The 21,145-nt window shown below is 40.7% G+C and overlaps 1 protein-coding gene across 2 annotated transcripts in view; it reads left to right on the top strand.

The window, feature by feature from the left end:
- TRRAP (transformation/transcription domain associated protein) overlaps nt 1-21,145 on the top strand; it is a 95,710-nt gene that overhangs the window by 58,457 nt on the left and 16,108 nt on the right. The window contains exons 55-66 of one of the 2 annotated variants that reach the window (XM_063342696.1): nt 34-171; nt 561-673; nt 1,177-1,312; nt 6,393-6,584; nt 10,462-10,657; nt 10,911-11,176; nt 11,936-12,036; nt 14,663-14,864; nt 16,005-16,169; nt 17,310-17,400; nt 19,004-19,203; nt 19,945-20,206. In XM_063342696.1, the coding sequence (XP_063198766.1) occupies nt 34-171; nt 561-673; nt 1,177-1,312; nt 6,393-6,584; nt 10,462-10,657; nt 10,911-11,176; nt 11,936-12,036; nt 14,663-14,864; nt 16,005-16,169; nt 17,310-17,400; nt 19,004-19,203; nt 19,945-20,206 (2,062 nt within the window). Of the gene's footprint in view, nt 1-33; nt 172-560; nt 674-1,176; nt 1,313-6,392; nt 6,585-10,461; nt 10,691-10,910; nt 11,177-11,935; nt 12,037-14,662; nt 14,865-16,004; nt 16,170-17,309; nt 17,401-19,003; nt 19,204-19,944; nt 20,207-21,145 lie in introns of both variants that reach the window. The other variant, XM_063342695.1, reaches the window with a different exon arrangement.

Genomic DNA, 21,145 nt, shown 5'->3' with positions numbered 1-21,145 from the left:
AACGACAGCTCGACTCTGTGCTTGACGTTCCAGGAAATCCTGGATTCCCTTGCTGAGCTCTACTCTTTGCTACAAGAGGAGGACATGTGGGCTGGACTGTGGCAGAAGCGCTGCAAATTCCCAGAGACAGCAACAGCTATTGCCTATGAACAACACGGCTTTTTTGAACAGGTACGCTCTTGATATTGGAAAGGGTTTGAGTAGTTTCACTCTCAGAACGATTATTCTGGTCATCAAGAAAATATTCTAAATATTAATAAACAACTTCAGTCTTCTAAAATAGGAAGTGCCATGGCTTCTCTACTGGCTGAAGTAGTAGGTTAAGGCCATGTAATACCTACATAAGGTGAGATTTTTCAGCACATCCATTGGTTTTTCCTGACATTTGTAAAGCTGCCAAATAATGACTATATTCAAGAATGAGTTAATACACTTCATATATTTTTTTTTTTAAAACTTAGAATTTATAAAAATTTTCTTACCACTTTTTTTTTAAAAGAAAAGAAAGTTGAATTAATGTTTATATAGTAGATGGAAAAATAAAATTGAATTCTATTTAGGCACAAGAAACTTATGAAAAAGCAATGGAAAAGGCTAAAAAAGAGCACGAACGGAACAATGCTTCCCCTTCGATCTTTCCTGAGTATCAGCTGTGGGAAGACCATTGGATTCGGTAAGACTTTAAAGCTGATGTAGAACAAGTATTTTTACCCTGCAATAGAAGTAAAATACCCTGTTGGTTTAAAGCATTAGTTACGAGAATAAACTTGGCTCAGGCCTTAGCTCAGATACAGGGGAAACTTAAGGGAATAAAAAAAGCTATATTTTTATTCCCTTAAGACCTTAAGAAGTGATATGCCTGAAATGTTGCAAAAATGTAATTTGCTATTGATGGAAAAGACTGGAGCTAAAATCTGTTATTCCTTTTTAAAATGATTGTTCTGGGAGACGCAAAATGCATCTCTTCCCTGTTCACAGATTTCTATATTATAACTGGTAATAAATAAAATGAAAAAATAATCTTCCCATCTGGATAAAACTTCTGCAGTGCTTGCAGAACTATTCGCAGACAAACAAATATGCAGATAATATTCTGATACCCAACATTAATAGTCACTTTTAATGAAATTTTATTTTTTTTGGTAACCAAACTGAGAATGCTTTTGCCTTTCTTAGTTGCTCAAAGGAATTGAACCAGTGGGAACCTTTGACAGAATATGGCCAATCAAAAGGTCATATAAATCCTTACCTAGTCCTGGAATGTGCATGGAGGGTCTCAAACTGGACTGCCATGAAGGAGGCTCTGGTGCAGGTGAGTGAGGGCTTTTTACTCTAATGTTTAGTTTCTTTGTTTGTTTTAGTGATACAGTTCTACCAAGCCAGCCTTGCACTTCAGTTCGCAGCTGGGTGTTGTGGCCGTTGAAGTGTGTCATTTCCACAGACAAGCCTGCTTCTCTTTTTCGCTCCGTTTATAAAGCTGTGCTGTGTGAGAAGTTTAGCCAGGGCAGCTGAAAGATATGGTGCATGGTAACGAGTCATTAAAAAGCAACAAATGCTTGCCACAGAAGTGTGTGCCAGCAGGGACACGTGGAGGAATTAACAATGCAAGTATATGGTATTATTTAAAATAATGCAATATTGGGGAGGGCCTTTTTTTTGGTATTTTACACCTTTACAGGAAAAAACTTTTCTTTTGTGCAAGGGAATAAGGTATGAAAATACATCTATTAATTATCTCCCTCCCTTTGGGCAATGTAACTGTGCTTCCAGGTGCAAAAGGGCAAAAGGCCGTTGCCTCTGTTGTTTTTTGTTTGTTTTAGCGCCTGAAAGGCAAAGCCAAAGCATTCTCAGCTTCTACTGTCCAGACTTAAAACTGCTAACCACAGTTTATTCTGTTCATCTCCACTGCATGTGACGGGGGATTAAGCCATGTATGAAACGTGAGGGTCAGGCACTTGGCAGCTAAATTTGGCTTACATTAAATACCTTAGTGTATCTGAGGAATATTTGTGAGGCCGTGTTTCAGGATCCTTGTTAAATTATTTTTTTTTAAAAGCAGCACATGAAATCTCCATGTTGGTGAGGCTGGTGTACACTGCAGATTACACCAGTAGTTATTGTTTTTCTGAAGACAGTGACAAATTTGAAGTTGCTTATACGTGTTGGGAAATGCATTGGGATTACTTACTTGGCACGTGCTGGGTGTTTTGTTTCAGATTTCATAGCCTTGCTTAGCAGAGGCGGATTGGAAGCTGGGCTGTTCTTTCAGGAGCAATGTTTTTCTGTGCTGGCTGTCTGGGGATTGCTTCCTGTGTCTGTCGTCTTTTGCTTTCTTTTTAAGTGCTCAAATATGTTATTACTGCAGATGAACTGCTAGATTTCTAACTTTATTCTCACTCTGAGTCTACTTTTGCTCCGTTTAAAGTAAGGCTCATTTGATTTTGCAATGTATCCATTACATATAATTTTAAAATCTATTGGGAGCACCAGAAGTTGGAGCCCATGTGGCCGGGACTGGACAGTGGAGGGCTAATGAGAGGTGAGGGACAAGACGAGCCCGTAATGAACGTCAGGTGATGAGCCTGAGCTTGGGAAGCAACGAGAAGGGTATGAGGCTGCAGGAGCACACGTTTGTCCACGAGTGACAGGGGTACCTGGGTAAATAGGCTGAAGCAAGAAGTTGAAGAAAGTGATTTCCTTTGACAGAAGTGTGAAGCACTTGGTGAAACTGCAGAGGGGAGAGGGGCCTTGGATTAAACGTTGAGAGTGCATCAACGAGACTGGCTTTGAGTTTGAGCTGACTGGCAAGGAGAGAGATGGGGATTGGACTTGGACAAGATCACCAGGATTAAAGGAAGGGATAGGTTCCTTCTGGGGGAAAAAATACTTTGATTCTGCCAAAGTAAATAGAATCATAATGCATAAGCACAAGGGCATGCTTACCTTTTAGATTATTGACTTCAAGTGTGTTCTCCAAACAATTTTTTGTGTGTATAATCTAATACTGGAAAGCATACAAGTAAAAATACCCAGACCGCTTATAAGAAAGAGTAGCTTTTGTGAAGTGACACTGTTTAAATCTACAGTCTTTACTCAAAAAAATAAAGCTAAAAACTATTTTTATGTCCTCTCAAATTGTGACAAATTGTGATAAGTTTTGTGCTAAAAGTAAATATCATGATGATTATACAGACTTCTAGACATATCTGTGTATGACAGAGAGTGCTGAGGCTTCGAGATAGCACTACTAGTGGGAATTCATAGAATGGTTTGGGTTGGAAGGACCTTAGAGACCATCTCATTCCACCCCCTGCCCTGGGCAGGGACACCTCCTGCTGCTCAAAGCCCCATCCAGCAGTTGTTTCCTGTAAGTTCCTTATTTGGTGTTCTGTGGAATCAGAAAACTTGAGTTTGGAATTTTCTGATGTTCCAAGGTTTCCTCAGAAGCCTAATGAATCGATGATTATACTTTTATAGTTTAATGTGGAGTTTACAGAGCCATAAAACAGTTTGAGTTGGAAGAGACTTCTGGAGGTCATCTGGTGCAACGCTCCGTTTGGAGCCTTGTCTAGTAGAGTTTTAGTATCTCTAAGAATTGAGATGCCCCAGCCTTCCTGGGCACGTTCTTCATCTGAAGTAGCATAGATGTGCCCTGCCTGTTCTGTGTTGTTTCAGAAACCAGCACGGTCGGTACTCAGCTGCTTTTGTTAGAACCTAAGGAGCTTGTGTATGGCGAGTGAGGTAGTTACCGTCTTCCTTTGGTAACGGATAATACGTATTGTTTGTACTTTCCTGCTATTGACCTTCCTGATTCATTATGGAGTTCATTACTGTGTTCTGCTTGTAATTCATTTTGCTGAGCAGCATGCACTTGTAAAACATTTAACCTTCCCTTTGTCCTTTCCTGGTTTCACTCCTGAGACTGTGTATTCCGCGCTATCCGTGTGTGTGGTGAATGAACGCTCCGTGACATTTTGCTGCTGCGGCACAGTTTGAAGGCAGAGGGCACACTACCTACAGAAAATAATGCTGCGAAAGATTTAAATCTGGAAGATCTTTTTTCTTTCCAAGTGTTCCTAAACAATTTTTTTTTTTTTTGAATAAAGTTTCAATGGCTAGGGAAACATGACGTAAATGACCCCTCCGTTTTCTGAGAAGATGCAACAGAAAATACATAGTTGGTATTTTTATCTGAGAGCAAATTTGGATGAATTCTTCCACGTGCAAAAAGCTGGCCATATTTAGGTAACTTCCTCCCTATCCTCTCTAGGCATCTTCTCCCAGCTGCTTTAAGAACCATCCCGTGTGGATGAGCTGGCGGTTATCGCTCTTGAGGCTGCTGTGAACTCTCAGGCTGTACAGGCGTCGCGGGCTGCTGGGGACAAATGACAGGGCTCGGTGTTGGAGTCACCAGTGGATCTTTCTGGGATTTTTTTCTTAGCTTTATATCTGGTATCACTGTTCTATATAAGATTGAAAACTTTGGGTGTGTTTTTTTTAATTTTAAGTAAATATACCCTCTTTTCCTGGTAGGTAGAGTTGTTTGTCCGTGATTAGTTAAGGTAGGAACACAAAGCAGCTGTAGAACTGCCCTCTGAAAGGAGAGAATACTGCATGAAATCCCAACTGAGAGGCGCTTGCTCATCTGCATTGCACCGTTGCTATCGAGTGTGACGCCACTGCAGTTGCCAGAGCTTGGAATAAGGGGTGAATAGAATATTTAAAATACATAGTTTTACTGACAAAGCTCCGAGCAGAGCCTTAGGCAGTGTTTTTTCATATTGCAGAGAGAGAGCCAGAAGAATTAGTCCCTCACTTAATTGGGGTTTGTTGTTTCATCAGTCCTGTTTAAGTTGTGAACCAGTACCTACCAGTTAATAGTATTGCATGTCAAATTGACAGTTGACTGTCTAGTTTCATAATATTTGCAAAGGATAAAACAAGATATGAAAAATGCTGAGCATCCTTTAATTCCTGTATGCAGAATATGCTGTCAGCGTGCTTCATTGTGACAACTTAGTCTCGCGTGGCAAATATGCCGAGTTATGTCTCACTTTCTTCAAAATCTGAATATTAAATTTTTTAAATGTAGTGTTTATTCTTTTGTAATGCTTTTCTTTTGCCGGAAGGGAAAATAGGTAGGTGCAGTCAGTGTGTTTGCTTTAAAGGCTAAACTATGAAAACAGTAGTTGTTTAATTAATTTAAAGTAATGTTGTCTTTTGATGGAACCTAAATTAAGGGTGTCCAACCATTGCAACATTTGAAATGAAATTTTTCACTATTTGTAGTACTGATGGTTCCAATTAAATAGGTGTCTCTAAAGATGGATTTTATCATTTATCAGCCCATGTGAAGCCAAATCTCTTAAGTCGTGAGCTGCATATGCTACAAAAATTATCTTATAGGTTATATTTACATTTTAATTAACTACTTTTGTTCTTATAGCAATTGGTGTTTTGTGTCCTACTTAAGTATGCAACTTCAGTGGCTAAGTGTAGAAATAACATTGAGAAACCCTTAAAGCCAAAATAAGAGCTGTATTGCACAGTATATTATAAACTTGAGTTGGAGCAGAATGAAACGGCTCATGTCTGACAGGTTCTGGGTTTGGAGATGGGGAAGTTGAGTGGAAGTGACAACCACGAGGAACTGCTGAGGTGCTTTAGCTGCAGTTACATTAAATGAGCTATTTTCAGTAATGAGACATGCGCTAAATGACTAAGGAGAAGATGCTGCTGAAGCCATAAATGGAGCTTTTGTGGCTCTACTCAGATTCTTGTAAAAGTGTCAGGACACGTTTGCGTAAGTATTAGCATGGGAAAGAATATTTGCTTCTGTGCTGCTGTATTCGCCACTCCAATTTTATTGATATTCTTTAATGTGGCTGTTTTCTATCAAGTTCCGTAGTTGATTCAAAAGAGGGGTCAGAAAGGATGGCAAATATGTGTCAGTTTTTGTAAATCTTTGTGAAACATTTTTAATAATCTCCCTATTAAAGTTGAGCTATTAAAATAGCAAGTGGCCTTTGATAGGACCCAAGACTCATTTCCATTTGCTCGCATTGCCATTGTGTTTAATGATCCAGTAGATAATGTAATAAAGAAAGAGATTATTTTCACTGTGTAAGTGTAAGGTTGCTACCTCCCAGTTTCTCTTTGCTGGCTCAGGCGTAAAAGTCAGTTGAGGATAACAGAAATAACTGTAATGGTAAGGTACAGTGTGTCAACCAGAAGAGAGTGCAGAGGGCTTTCGTGCTGCATACCAAGCCGTAAAGGGTTTGATGTAAAGTGGACGAAAGAGAAGTCAAAAAGTTGTAGATTTCAGGCCCACGGTGTCATGCGCATTGGAGTTTGAATGATCGGCACTAGCCTTCTTTCCGTCCCATTTCCAGGTGGAGCTGAGCTGTCCGAAGGAGATGGCCTGGAAAGTGAACATGTACCGCGGGTACTTAGCGATCTGCCACCCGGAAGAGCAGCAGCTGAACTTCATTGAGCGGCTGGTGGAGATGGCGAGCAGTTTAGCTATTCGAGAATGGCGACGGCTTCCTCACGTAGTCTCCCATGTTCACACGCCCCTTCTCCAGGTAAGAACGAAAAGTGGGGTCTTGCCAGTTACTTTCCAGTAGCAGGTTTCAGAACTTCTAGTAACTGTGAGCATAAAATATTTTACTGTATAGTACTGATCGGTTTTTCATAATGGTATTTTTTTGTTAAAAGTTGCAGAATGTGCGTTTTGATTTGGATTCCTTTTAAAGTTTTTATAGTTTACCTGAATCTGTTCCGCTTGTGGCGTACTGAGGTGACTATTTAAAAATTGATCAGAGGGCTCAGCTTTTAGTGGGCTAATGCATAATGTGCGGCAGTACTTGGAGGTGTTGAACATTCAGTGGGTTTTGAAATGAAGTCCGTTTTGGGTGGGTATATTATTGCATTTTCTTATTTGCAGAAATGTTGAAATAACCTCCTAAGTGTTCTTTTCAGTTAAAAGTGTTAAATGCAGTATGGAATTTTGTCAACTGTAAGGACCTCCTATATTTTTTTTGGTTTAAATTTTTTTATAAAATCAGGGCATTAACAGCTCAAAGGGAAAAGTGTATTTAGAAATGCTAGTATTTATTTCTTTGAGTAGTAGCGTTCTCAACAGGCTGAGCAAGTTCTGAACGTCCCTGTGGCTTAGGCTTTAAGGTCAAAGAACCAAAACCTGTGAAAGTCTGTAGCTAGTGAAGGACTTTTCATGTGAGCACTACTATGTTTAGGAAAAATACTGCAGATTCTGGCCAATGTGAGCCTTACCCTTTCTTCGTCACTTCTACTTTACATTGCTAAACATTCTGATTTCATCAGGGGAAGGAAGTAGGAAGGAATCTGGTCTTTAAGTTTCTGGTATTTCTCATTGGACAGGGAGCTCATTGTACATGAGTTCGGCTGCGAAGGAGAGTGGATTTTTATTAGCTAAACTAACGTGTACCTCAAAGCTTCATGCATTGCTCTTCAGCTTTATTAGTTGTCCAGCTGGCTCATTAGGCAGGTCCTATTCAACATTGCATTAAAACATTGCAGTAATGTTGTAAAAAGAATTCCCGTGTTGAATCACATTGCTTCACAGACTGAGAGGTGTTGCAGTTGGGAAGAGTCATCTCTGCTCCCCTCCTCTAGTCTGATGGCAGCTGCAGGAAGGACGGTGGCTTTGACCTGAGTGGAAGGCCGTACTTCAGTAACGCTCCTTGTCTGCACGGGGGTGACCGTCGTCCCACTTCAGCTGTGCTGATGGAAAAGGTTACTGCTTCCAACTAATTGGTTCCTTTCAGTTCCAGTCTGTTGTGGAGCAGCTGCACGAGCAGGTCAGCTGAAGACTGGGGCCAGAGGTCCCCTCCGCAGGGGAAGGGGCTGCGGGAGTCCCCTGGGGCCGTGCTGGTCTGATCTGAAAGGGATCTCTGGGCTTGCTGGAGAAACACGGGCCAAGCACACATAAAGTTGTGAGAGAAGCTTGCTCCTCACGTAGGGGCAGGATTGAAGCAGTGGCTGCTCTCTCCAGACAGAATGAAATGAGGGACAGCTGATGAATTTGGGCTTACAAGAACTTCAGACAAACAAAACGCAAAACACGTACCCTAAATACAAACAAAAAAACCCCTGCCAGAAGTTGGGTGTTATCTAATCTTAAGTAGCTTAAAACACTTAAAACACTTAAATCACTTAAAACAGGGTGTCCTGACAAAGGCGGACTTGCCGAGGATCAGCTCTCCTTGCGGTGGAGAACCTTTCGTCGCTGGGGAGACGCTCTGGGGTGTCTGGTGCCGCCCCATCTGCGGTGTGACAGCAGGGATGTGTCTCCTGACAGACCATTGCCCGGGGATCTCTGAATGAACCTTGCTTTCTCAGCTCTGCTTGATGTGGTGGCTTCTGTAATTGGGTTTAAGATGAGTAGCGTGACGCTGCGTGTCGTGCCCCATGATGCACGCGTCAGTAAGTCTGCAGGGTCGAAGGTCCCTCCGCTAGCATGGTGGTGCCTGTGGGCCGCGCGTATGCAGCAGCCCCCGAGCCTAGAGCATGAGTCCGTGCCTCACAGAAAGGGAGTGAGTACGGACCTTTTCTCCCCGTCCAGAGGAAGCTGTCAGGTAGGTAGGTACAATGTCTCGTTTGTTTGGGCTGATTCAATCCCGCTGGAAGGCTTCTTGATGAAATTAATTCCTTCCTGCCAAGTTTTCACTGGTATTTCAAGTTTTGCCTCCCCTAAGAATGGCAGTATCTGCAGCACGAAAGGATTAGTATTGCTAAATAAAGTATTTAAATGCTTTCAGATATCAATTAAAACAAGCTTTTAAAATAATCTAATATGTATATATCCCTCATGAAGAAATGATAAATTAGTCAATGACTGACAGAGGTACAAATGCAGCCGTGAATTTACGCTGCAGTAATTACTTTTTCTTAATATCAGATAGTATGTGATTAAATACCTGTGAGAAAATTAAATTTACGTGATGAATGGCTGTAGAATGAAGGTTAAGCTATTGTGAGAGCTGATACTGAGATGATGGTAGGAAAATATTACTTTGTTTAATTTATTTTGTTTCAAGAGATTTCACTCTGTAAATTTGGACTGCCTTCCCCCCCCCAAATAGTTATCTTATGTGCTTGATTAGCAATGAATACAACCGTTATCTGCCAAGTGGTAGCTTAGAGAATACTACATTGGTTTTATTGTACTACAGGTAATTAAATTCCATTAAAGTTTGTGGGCCTTTTCTTGAGGTTGTTGAAGTTTTAACAAAATGTCTGCTGCCTTTAGTAGGTCTGAGACTACTGCCGTTTTCTGGTTCTTCCTCTCACTAACCTGGGCGTAGCAGGTGTCAGTGAGAGACCATTCCGAGCGGAAGGAACGTCTCACAGCTGAGGTCTTTGCAGAATATCTTACAGTCACACCTTCAGGAGCACGTAGACGCTATTTCTGTACATTCAAGTTTCTATCAAGAAGTCAGGTCAGGACCAGGGAATTTATACTAGTCCGTTCTGTTAAAACTTTTGGTTTGTAATTCTTAAGAGTTCTGTTAAGTTTTGTTTAAGGTCGGTATGTTTACTTGATCCTTGTATTTAGCACACTGTATATATATTTACTTGTGCTTTTCTACGATGAGGGTTGATGTGGTAAGTTCAAATCTGTATGCTGGAATGGAACGCTAACCTGTGGGTTTATTTGGATGTGTGTGGGGAAAGGGATGGGGGTGAAGAGAAAGCGTAAATTCCAGTAAACTCTCTTTCCTTTGGTGCGGGGGTGGTTGTTTTTCTTTGTTTGTTTGTTTGTTTGTTTGTTTTTTAAGAAAAAATGCTTCTTTAAAGCAACACGGCAGTTCTTGAAAGCTTTTGAAGTTCAAAATAAAAGAAAGAATGTGGGAATTTTTAAGTTACTACTGTGAAGGAAAGCCAGGGCATTGTTGCGCAAAGCTAAACGTAGCGAGCAAACCCGTAGTGTTCCAGGGCGAGCACAGCAAGCGCGGATCAGCGCTGCCTCTTTGCAACCAAATAGTGTCAGGGCATTTAGGTCTTGTCAGACTGAGGTGAGCATGAAATCAGCTGCCTGGTGCTTGTGCTCCGTCCCTGGAGAAGAGGAGCCTGAAGTTACCCAGGGACCTTTTGCAAGCATACAAGAAAGTACCTTATGGCACCTTTATTGATTTTGAAAAATAATTTATAAATTCTGTGCAGGTGATTCTGTGGATGAATTCAACATTTCAGTCAATGACTAAAGCGTTGAATCAATCTCATGGATTTTTCTTTGCTATTTTGTTAATGATTAGATTGGTTAAGGGTCATTTATGCGACCAATGGACAGCATAAATAGTTGATCTTTACTTCATCATTTAAAGGCGGCATCGTTCATAGAGACCTTTTTCTAACAATGCAATTGGCCAGCTTATTGTACTATCCTTTATCATATTTATATTGTTTAATGTTTTCTAGGCGGCACAGCAAATAATTGAACTTCAGGAAGCAGCCCAAATAAATGCAGGATTGCAACCAACTAATCTGGGGAGGAACAACAGCTTACACGACATGAAGACTGTTGTAAAGACTTGGAGGAACAGGTTACCTATTGTGTCGGATGATTTATCCCACTGGAGCAGCATTTTCATGTGGAGACAACATCATTACCAGGGTAAAACTGCCTGGTCCAGCATGCATTCATCATGTAATTTTCCAGACAACACATTGTTTGAAATAAGTTCTTTGTATTTTTTGTTTGTTTAAATGTAGAGGAATGGTGTTGATTTTGTCAAGTTTTTGTTTTTATTCAATTTCCATTTGTGTTTCATTATCTTAAGTCATCATTTCGTATGTATTGCTGTGCAAGATATTGCTGTATATGTGATCTTATTTATAATGACAAACATTTCATGTTTTATTTCTAGCCATCGTAACTGCATATGAAAATAGTTCTCAGCATGATCCTAGTTCCAATAACGCTATGTTGGGAGTTCATGCTTCTGCCTCGGCAATTATCCAGTATGGAAAGATAGCTCGAAAGCAAGGGCTGGTCAACGTAGCCCTGGATATACTGAGTCGCATTCATACAATTCCAACTGTGCCCATTGTGGACTGCTTCCAGAAGATTCGCCAGCAAGTGAAGTGTTATCTTCAGCTGGCTGGAGTCATGGGCAAGAATGAATGTATGCAGGTGCGTAGCGTAGCTTTACCTCTGAAGCGGTTGTTGGAACTTGGAGGGTTGCCAGGTCCATCGGATACATTGGTTTAAATAAACTGGGCCTGAATTTCCTTGGCCGTGTTCTACCATGCATAGGGTGGTGTTTTAAGTAATGCTGTTAGTCAAAAGCAGTCGTTGTCCTCTTTGAACTGAATACTGTGAATATTTTAAAAATTCGCTGAAAAGAAAGTGAAGTGGAAATATGTTTTTTTTTAAATCTTACAAGATACATAAATAGAAGGGACTTTGAAAATTGTATTTTTGCAGTAGGAAGAAACACCACTATTGCAAGACTAACTGAAGCTTGAAGTCAGTTTTGAGGTTCTGGCTCAGGGTGATGGCTGCTGGCATACTGAAGGGAAATCCCGTCTCTTAAAAGGAAAGGAAAACGGGTGATTGTAGGCAAAACTCACGTGTGATTACACCGCTGCAAATTGGGGCCTTATAGTAATACTGTAATGTAACGAATAGAAATAATAATAATATAACATGAAAAAACACGGTGGAAAAGATAACCTATCACTTGATGAATGTTGGCTGTAGTATCTAATAGTTTTGCATAGGTCAGTGGAAACTTAAAATAGTTGTCAGTCCAGATTTTTAAAATTAAATATTAGAAACTCAGGCTATTTACATTTCAAGAGAATATATTGGCTGTTTTTTTTATGGCACTTTCATGTTAATAAAACCTTCCATTTTAGAAGGCTTTTCTCACTAAGGCTTGTTTAACAGGGCCTTGAAGTTATTGAATCAACCAATCTGAAGTACTTCACCAAGGAGATGACTGCTGAGTTTTATGCGTTGAAGGGAATGTTCTTGGCACAGATTAACAAGTGAGTATGTTGGCTGGAAGAGGCACTAGCACACATCTGAGAAAACGCAGCTGAAGTATTTCAATGCAGTATTTAAGCAGGAAAGTCGTTCCATATGTTTATACCAGCCTAAAATCTGTCACAGCTGTACGAGAAAGTAAAAGTATACGTGAGAGTTCCTTTGCGGTTCTGAGATGTAACGGTTGGTCATATTTCTAAGTATGGCAGGAAAGAAATAGTAAAAGCAAACATGGCACCAGGTTGTTTTTTAAAAGCTTGGTATTTCAAGGCCTGAGATGGGAAGAGGCCAGGAGAACAGGTTTGCCCAAAGCTTTGCAGCGTAAGATACCTTTTCCCGCCTGGTTCTGTGAGTACTTAGTGAGACAAACTGGTGTCTAACTGATGACAAAAGGAGGTTTCTGTAATTGTGCTCTTAATGTAAATATCACACAGAAAACCAAGGAGGAAAGGAAGTTCAGACTACAAGCTTCCAGCCTACCTCTTTGTTTCTCACTTCTGTTTCGTTGTTCACTGTCTGTCCTGCTAATAGCTGCGGCTGGTGAAGGCGTAGGAGGGTGTGTGGCGGGGTGGTCCAGGCGGGCCTGGCGTGCCGTGCAGTGTGGAACTGCAGCACTCATTTCACATAATGGAATGGAAAGGATTAATGTGGTGTTTGTTGGAGACATCTTGCATCGCAGCAATTAAACACCGAGGTGCAAGCCTTGCTTTCACACAACTACGTTTGTAATATTTTTGCTATATGCTGCCAGGCACCTTACTATTTTAAGGAACAAACAAATATTGCAGCAGTCAAATTTTGTTCGGTGATGCCAAAAAAACCCCTTCAGCTTTCAACAGCTTTTAGGATGCACGGTATTTGTGATGGCATTATTGCTGCATGTTACATATGGGTGGAATAATTCCTTTACCACTACATTGTGGACACTTAGGGGATGAAATCCATCAGGCTGTAAGCTGTACACTGCAACCTGACATAGCAATTGAAGTCAGGAAATGATGAATATCTTCTTCTGTGGATACAAGAAAGAATTTTAAACAGACAGAATGTAATTACTTTAATGGAAAACACAATGGGCTTAGTTTCAGTTGAGGTGTAAGAGAAGAAAGTGTACCTTCCCCCCTGCCCTCCATCTCTATTTTTTTTTTTTTAATTCCTGCAGCTAAATTGAAAGGCAGCTAAACTATCTCTGTGTATTCTTTCAGGACAGAATGGATAAAGTTTTCTGTTTAAAACCCAGTTCTGATGTACTTGGAGATTCCTAGTCTTAGCCAGCCCCTAGAGCAGGTGTTCTCAGCCCCATGGACACGGAGAGGCGCTGGGTACGGTCACCGCTGGGGACCTGAGCGTGGCACTGCCATCGCCCCGCTGCTGGCGAAAGCGGAGTCACAGCTCACCTCTGCTCCTGCGCCTCCCACTGCTGCCCTTTGCTGGCCAGGGGATAGAAACCATTCCAAAACCAGTCATGGCGGGTGTCAAGAATGACGGATTGTAGAGAGGGAGGAAAGAAAACCTCCTGGAAAGTCCCTGTTTGCAAAGGGGAGGCAGTGGTACAGAGTCAGCCGTCAGCGGCTGCTGCGGGGGTTCGCTCCAAACCCTCAGGCGAGGTGCGGACGCCTCTGAGAGCGAAGGACAGCCATGTAACACAGACACCGATACACTCTTTGGCACACAAAGTTGCTTTCCTTTTTGTAGTTTTGCCTCAAGAGCAAGTCATTTTAATTTATCACTATAATCCTCCAAGCTAATATTTTATATTAAAAATGCTTGGCAGTTAATTTAAGAAAGTTAGTCAAACAAGCATTACATTGCTTTGTGTGGCTTATTTCGATACTTGTTCTGTAAGGGAGAAGTGGAGCACTTTTTATTAATAAAGAATCTGGGAATGCTTTAAAAGTTTCTTCATTTCAGTGTGTAATGTGTACGTGAGTTTTCTCATCCTTATCTTACATAGATTCAAGGGCTGTGTATTTTATATATATGTGTAGGGATGAATCACTCCAAGTCTTGAACTAGGAACGCTTGAGGAAACCTAGAGAAGCCTTCAAAAGTATCAGAGAAACAATCTTTCGGTTACCAAGAACCGTGTGATTAACACTTTTCCTTTTGTTGAAAAATAACCTTTTAAAGCCGAGGGCATGCGGAACTGATGTTTTCTGCGTACTGTTGATTGTAAATTTTTTCATGACTTTGGTGGGAGAACAGTTAAGTCAGCCGTAGTCCTCCAAAAGACAGCTAATAGAACATCTTCCCAGTGTTGCTTTTTCTTACTCCTTTTATTACTCAGCAGAGAAGCACTTTGTAACGCATGTGCTTTTGCTCTTCGGTTGCTCTGCTTGGGTTGCAGTTGTACTGCACTGGAAGTTTTTCCAGGTTATTTTCAAGGAGTATCTGGAGATCTCAAGTACTTGCACAGTTGTTTCCATTATGAAGCATTTACTTTCACAGGTGCTGAACTTGAAGGAAAGGTAAGACAAAACAGTCCTAAGAACTTACTAAAGAACTTAATGGAAAAATATCATTGAGTATTAAGGAAGTAATTGAGTACCCTGGCAGAAGTCTGACTCTTACATAATTTAGTAACTTCTTGTTAGCATAAAACTAATACTCTTACTTGTCGCAATGCAGGTCTGAAGAAGCAAACAAAGCTTTTTCCGCAGCTGTGCAGATGCACGACGTGCTGGTGAAAGCGTGGGCCATGTGGGGTGATTACCTGGAGAATATCTTTGTGAAAGAGCGTCAGCTCCACCTGGGTGTGTCCGCCATCACCTGCTACCTGCACGCGTGTCGGCATCAGAATGAGAGCAAGTCGAGGAAATACTTAGCAAAGGTAAGATCTCCGTCTGCACGAGAGGCTCGGAGCTCCACCCCTTCAGAACAGGCTGGGATAATGCGCAGGGCCCACATTTGTGCAATTAGAGAAACACCAGTTTCTGATGGGAAGCTTTGATTTAGACTGAGAGCCTGCCTATGGTTGCTGTTGGGTCACTGCGAGCCACTCATCCTGGCTTTTTCTATTCCATTGGGAGATCTGGGGGTTTCCCGGGTGGGAGGAAAGGGACAAATCACAGCCAGCATGTCTGCTAGATAATGCGGTGAAGTATCTGCAGAAAGGCATCCTTGCGTTGGTCCTTTAAAAAGTAACATGATTTGATGTCTGTTTATCATTACTATGGATAACGCATATTAACTTTTACCTCAGTATTGTGTTTTATTCCAAATAAGCCTTTTCTGTAAACTTACTCTAATTCAACAGAATTTTAGCCAAAGCTCTTTGTTTTATCTATTCCTCAGTTTGGGCGTATTTACTTTAATCTCTCTCATGAAGAAAATCTAAAAAACGATAGCAGACTGTGAAAGGCTATTTTGAACATGAAACAAACACAGAAAATATTTTTCTAGATTAAAGGTGGCTTCCATAGCACCCTGAAGTTTATTATTCTCCTATTCTCCCTGCCTGGTTGCATAACTGTTAGTGATTTTTTTTTTTTTTTTTTTTTTAGTCAGTGCTTCATATATTTGCATTTAAATTAAGTTGTAGAAAAAGTATTATTAGGAGTGGACAGTTAAAATCATTAAAAACACACAAAGAAATACTCAAGTTCTTGCATCAAAGTTAATTTATCCGAATAGCATATATTTTAGGTTCTGTAAACATGCCTCATTTTCCACCTACCCCCAACCCAAAACTCAACTTGTGGAATGCAGCCATGTTCATTGGCTTTTTTCTGTCCTGGTTTATAGCAAATAGTACACTTATAGTTATTTTTTACATCCTTTAAATACTGTTTCTAATGGAAAAAATGACATTGGGCAGGCATAACGAATGTAAGTTGTTATGTGTCCGAGGCACCTTTAACGCTTTCGAGGACTCCACTATTAATAAAATATCTGTGTTTTTTTGTGCATCGTAATGATTGATGTGTCTTGAACTGAAGCCCTGAGATGTCCTCTTGACATTCTCGTTTAGGTTCTTTGGCTGCTGAGTTTCGACGATGACAAGAACACCTTGGCCGATGCCGTGGACAAGTACTGCATCGGCGTCCCGCCCATCCAGTGGCTGGCCTGGATTCCCCAGCTCCTGACGTGCCTGGTGGGCTCAGAGGGCAAACTCCTCCTCAACCTCATCAGCCAGGTACCCAAGATGCTCACTACTTCTTTATTGGCTGTAATCATTGTTTTCAAGATGAGAGACAAATATTTTCCCAAGCAAATTAAGAAAATGCCAAGCTTTAAAAATGCTATTGTTTGCAACCGTTGATGAGTTAAAAAATGCTAATTTCTCTCTATAAGTAGAATATTTTAAATTTCAAAGTGAATGTTACTTAATGAGATTAAATCCAGTGAAACTGTATGCCATATGTGCACGAGGCATTATAGCTTTCCCTCTGGAATTCTATTTATTACATTTTTGTGAACATTATAGAACACAATTAGAAACACATAGTTAAATGCTCATAATGTAGGAGTAGGAATAAAGAATTGTTAGCTTTAGTGACTAAAGGGCAAACTGTTTCATTAGTGCTTTGGTTTTTATTAGACTTGTTTTTAAAAAACAAGGTTCTGTCTGCTGCCATCAGAAATCTTTACCAGGGCTGTATAAATTTTTGCTTGAAGCTTAGTAGGACAAATGATGAGAGGAATAAGGATAAGGTTTAGGGAGTTAGATAAGGAACTGATTTCCTGGATCTGTCCCTCTGAGCTGGCAGGTAGGAGTTCTGATTAACATTGCTTTGGGATTTTAAGATTTTACTGCCTATTGCCGTCTGCTCTGAAGCAGAGTCCAAGAATAGAACTTACACCTGTATCTCAGTACAGAGATGGTTTAAGCACATCTGTAGACTAAGGGAGAATAAGCGGCATCTTTCTGTTCAGGTGTTTTTAGATACTGTTTTGTTATTGCTTAGTGCAAGCGGGGTTCAAACATCATGTTTTCAGAGCTGGACTCTGGAAGCAGTTTGGCGTGTGTTGGTGCAGGTTGACGTAGAGCAGTAGTGAGCCCCGTTAACGCGCAGGTGAAAGGCCAAGCTCCCGCAGTAGCCTTCTAATTAGGTGATGCCTGAAGAGTGTCTGCAGGGAGTTAACCATTTCATCCGCTCTGGGTTTCTCTTACTGAAGGAATCTTCAATTTGCTAGTTTTCCATAAGCTGTTATTTAAAACAAGGCTCTGATTATTAGTGAATTGCACTCATTTACGAAGAGAATCTGTACGTGTTGATGTGATCAAGTCAGTTTTCCTGAACTGGGAGCTGTGTGTCCGTGTGTCTCCCAACAGGTGGGCAGAGTCTACCCCCAGGCTGTCTACTTCCCCATCAGGACCCTCTACCTCACCTTGAAGATAGAGCAGCGGGAGCGCTACAAAAGCGGTGAGCTTGATAATCACCGAGCCCTTGGGCTCTCTCTGACTTAGTTATTCTTTTGAGTTTCACCTGATTTTACTGGGAAAACAGATTGTCTAGAAAACATACCAACTTATCAAGGCTAAGGAGAAAAACTCTTGCTAAACTTTGCTTGCATTCATTCGTTTCTGTGAAGTTAAATCTGCAGATGGCTTGAGCTGTCTTGAATTTTCCTGAATAAAGTATTCGCCAAGAAGTTTCATCTCCTTCATTCTTATGTCACCTTAATTATTGAAAATCAAATGTTTTTACTGGTTTTTTATCTTTAAATATTGGTGGAGAGGTAGAAAATTCTTGGATTTGAAATACAGAAGAGAATCATAGTTTTCTAAGATCTAGTCTAATTTTGACTGGAAGCATGAACCATGCGACATTCAGTTTCTTTGCAGATGAGTCAAACTTTGAAAAATAATTTAACAAAAGATGGGTTCATGTATCTCAAATGAGGTAAACTGCTTTCATTGAATAATCTGTATTTTGACTTCTCCATAATAACTTCTTATGGTTAATTTTCAAGTAAAACGAGCATGTAGGTTTACGCAAAATAAAATCAGTTTTGGCTTTGAGGAAATGTTTGGGAGGTGGGGAGAACATTAAGCAACTTGCACAATAGCTTTTATTCCAAGAACAAATCCTATTTAGAATTGTTATGTCAAGTGATTCCACAGAATTTAGTTGTTCTTTTGTCCATATAATTTCCTGGAAATCCCAGGAGAGCTACTTGGAAAACTCTCCCTTCTGTTCTGTATTCTGTGTTACAAAGTGCATTGTTTGTTTAATTGCCCTTTCCACTTGGGAATTGATTCATTAAATTTATGCATCAAACTTTGAAGGGCACTAATTAAACAATGCCTTATTTTTCTTTGGGTGCTCCTTTGGATGAGGAGGAGGTGCCCACGTACCATAATACTTCACTACGTCCATATCCAGCGACAGAGGTTCCCCTGCCAAATTCTTGATAATGCCACATGACAGTCAGTGATAACCAATAAAGTATTTTCCTAGTGGTTGTGCCACAAACTACCGCTCTGTCGGTGGGTCATGGGAAGCAGGTGGGGGTCATCTGCTAGAGCAAATCTCTGCTCATTCGCTCTCTGGTGCAGCTGTGCCGCAGGAGATGAGTTGTGCCAGAAGACACCCTCTGCGGCAGTGTCTGTGCTGGCGGCACCAGCATGTTTATTCTTCAGTTGTGTGTGAGAGATCGCCCCAAAAGGGAAGGCAGCAAAACCCCCATAATTTAAACAATCTGATCCCGTATGAAAGAGTGTCAGTTACTTCAAGAGCATGGGTCGGTAGCGTGAAAGCCAAGGCTACGCCCCCTGGGTGTTTTTGAAGAGTGTTTATATTGCTCTAACCTTGGGAAGTCTGTACCACTGAACAGCACTTGGAGCAGAGCTTTCTTTCTAAAAAACAAGTTTTTTCAAATTTTCTGAAATTCAGTAGGTAATATATGATTAATACTTAATGTAAACCTAAAGCAAATTCTTGGAACTATTTATTTTATTTCATGCAGGCACGTATCAAAGTTATGAAAGGTAACTTTAATTTTTCTAAATTTTCCACTTTCCAGATTCTGGGCAGCAGCAGCCAAGTTCAGTTGGAAATCAGTCGCACTCTGCCTCAGATCCGGGGCCAATCAGAGCCACTGCGCCGATGTGGCGATGCAGCAGGATTATGCACATGCAGCGAGAACTGCATCCAACACTGCTGTCGTCTCTGGAAGGCATTGTAGATCAGATGGTCTGGTTCAGAGAGAATTGGCACGAAGAGGTATTTGGCTTTAGTACACCTTCAGATGTATGGATCATCTAAGGAAAAGTTAACTGCAAAATATTTATCTAGAATTATTTTTGAACGTTGAAACGTAACTGTTTGTTTTGATTGGTAAACTGTTGTATTTGTGGAACTGATTGTTCTGATTGGAGTTTCAAGGAGCTTGGTTCTTTGTGGAAGCAGTACAGAGGTTTCCCAAAACTATTAATTTGATGAACGCCTCTAGGATTTAAGCTGTTGCTTGTACTAACTGAAAATTTATATTCTTAGAGCATGTTTCACAGATACCACTTTCCTTCTTGATCTGGTGGTGTGTGACAGGTGGCGATTATCGTCCAAAGCTTGAATTATAACAGCGAGCAGATGGACACGCCACTCCGCTTCGATTACTCGCCTCGCAAAGTGTCAGGCTGTTCTGTGCTGCCTACCTAGCACGGTGTTTGTTTGAAGAAGGATCCCTCGTATCGCATCATTTTCTAATGTATCACAAAATAAGAAATGTAAAACCTGGCTGCTGTTGAAGGCGCAGGCTGTGCTTTGTGGTGCAGCACTAGCAGGGATCAGTGCCGCCATTCCGATTGACCCTCTGATGCAATCTAAAAATACAGCTTTAAATAAACATTTCTGAGAGGATAACGTTACTATATAAAATGCACTGTGGGAATAAATACGTGGTGTTAAATCAGGCGTCCTAATCTTCCTGACTGTTTTGTCTTTTTTTTGTGTGTCAATCCTTAGGTTCTCAGACAACTGCAGCAGGGCTTGGCGAAGTGCTATTCGGTCGCCTTTGAGAAAAGTGGAGCCGTTTCAGATGCCAAAATCACTCCTCATACCCTAAATTTTGTCAAGAAGTTAGTCAGCACTTTTGGAGTAGGTCTGGAGAACGTCTCTAACGTGTCCACCATGTTTTCTAGCGCTGCCTCAGAGTCACTAGCTAGGAGAGCGCAGGCCACAGCTCAAGATCCTGTGTTCCAGAAGTTAAAAGGGCAATTTACAACAGGTATATGTTTAAAAATGTTTTTTTAAATGTTACTTTTAATGTCTAGAGAAATCCCCCCCCAAGTTCAACTATAAAGGCATTCGGTGTTTTTATTCTTCTTCCAATATCTTTCCTGAGGGAAAACATAGAAAACAGCACCTTTCTGTCATTCAACAAACCTGAAATAGTTTGTCTGTTCCAGTCTTCTGTGGAGTAATAAAGATAATTCAGGTGAAAAACAGACCTCAACAAAGAGAATGAGTATATTGTTGGATTTTTATTACCTACAGCTGTGGTCAAAGCACATATGTGTCTAAAGATGAATTAGATTACTTCACTGTGATATTTTTGCAATTTCCATAGGACTGCCTGCTATAGCTGAGGGACAATAATGATCTCTACTCTATGGTGATGCCAGAATTTAATGAAATTTTCACCCCAGAACTCCAAACTGACAATATTGTGTGAAGTCTTTCAAAACAGCCTACTCCTGATGAAGAAGATTACTTTAGTGTTTTGGTTTACTAGATTATAAAAATCCTATTACACAAATTTACATCGTTAGGTAAATTGAATCAATAACTTTAATCAGATCTAATAAAAAAGATACTTAAGGGAAGTAGCTTTTTTGCTTCATTCGTTTTCTCTGTATCAGTGGGGTTACATCTTTGAGTATCTGATGTTGATTTAAGATTCTGAGAGAAGCTTGCGCCCAGTGGCGTGTGGTTTTGATATGCGTGGAGAAGCGGTAGGGCCACGCAGCTGCGCGTGACAGAAGGCGACATGGGTTTGTGTCGGTGGTGTGGGTTGCCAAGATCTTGAGTTCTGCATAAATTCCGATCTGAACATCGGCTGTTCCTTAAAGATAACTGTAGAGTTAGATGAAAATGAACAGTTAAATATAGGTGGGGTTTTTTGAACAGAATTCAAATTTATTAGTTGTTCAAAACTGGAAAGATA

The sequence above is a fragment of the Chroicocephalus ridibundus genome, chromosome 8 (genome assembly GCF_963924245.1).
Source record: "Chroicocephalus ridibundus chromosome 8, bChrRid1.1, whole genome shotgun sequence".
NCBI lineage: Eukaryota > Metazoa > Chordata > Aves > Charadriiformes > Laridae > Chroicocephalus > Chroicocephalus ridibundus.
Note: the sequence above shows the minus strand (reverse complement) of the source record. Positions and strands in the feature narration are given on the sequence as shown.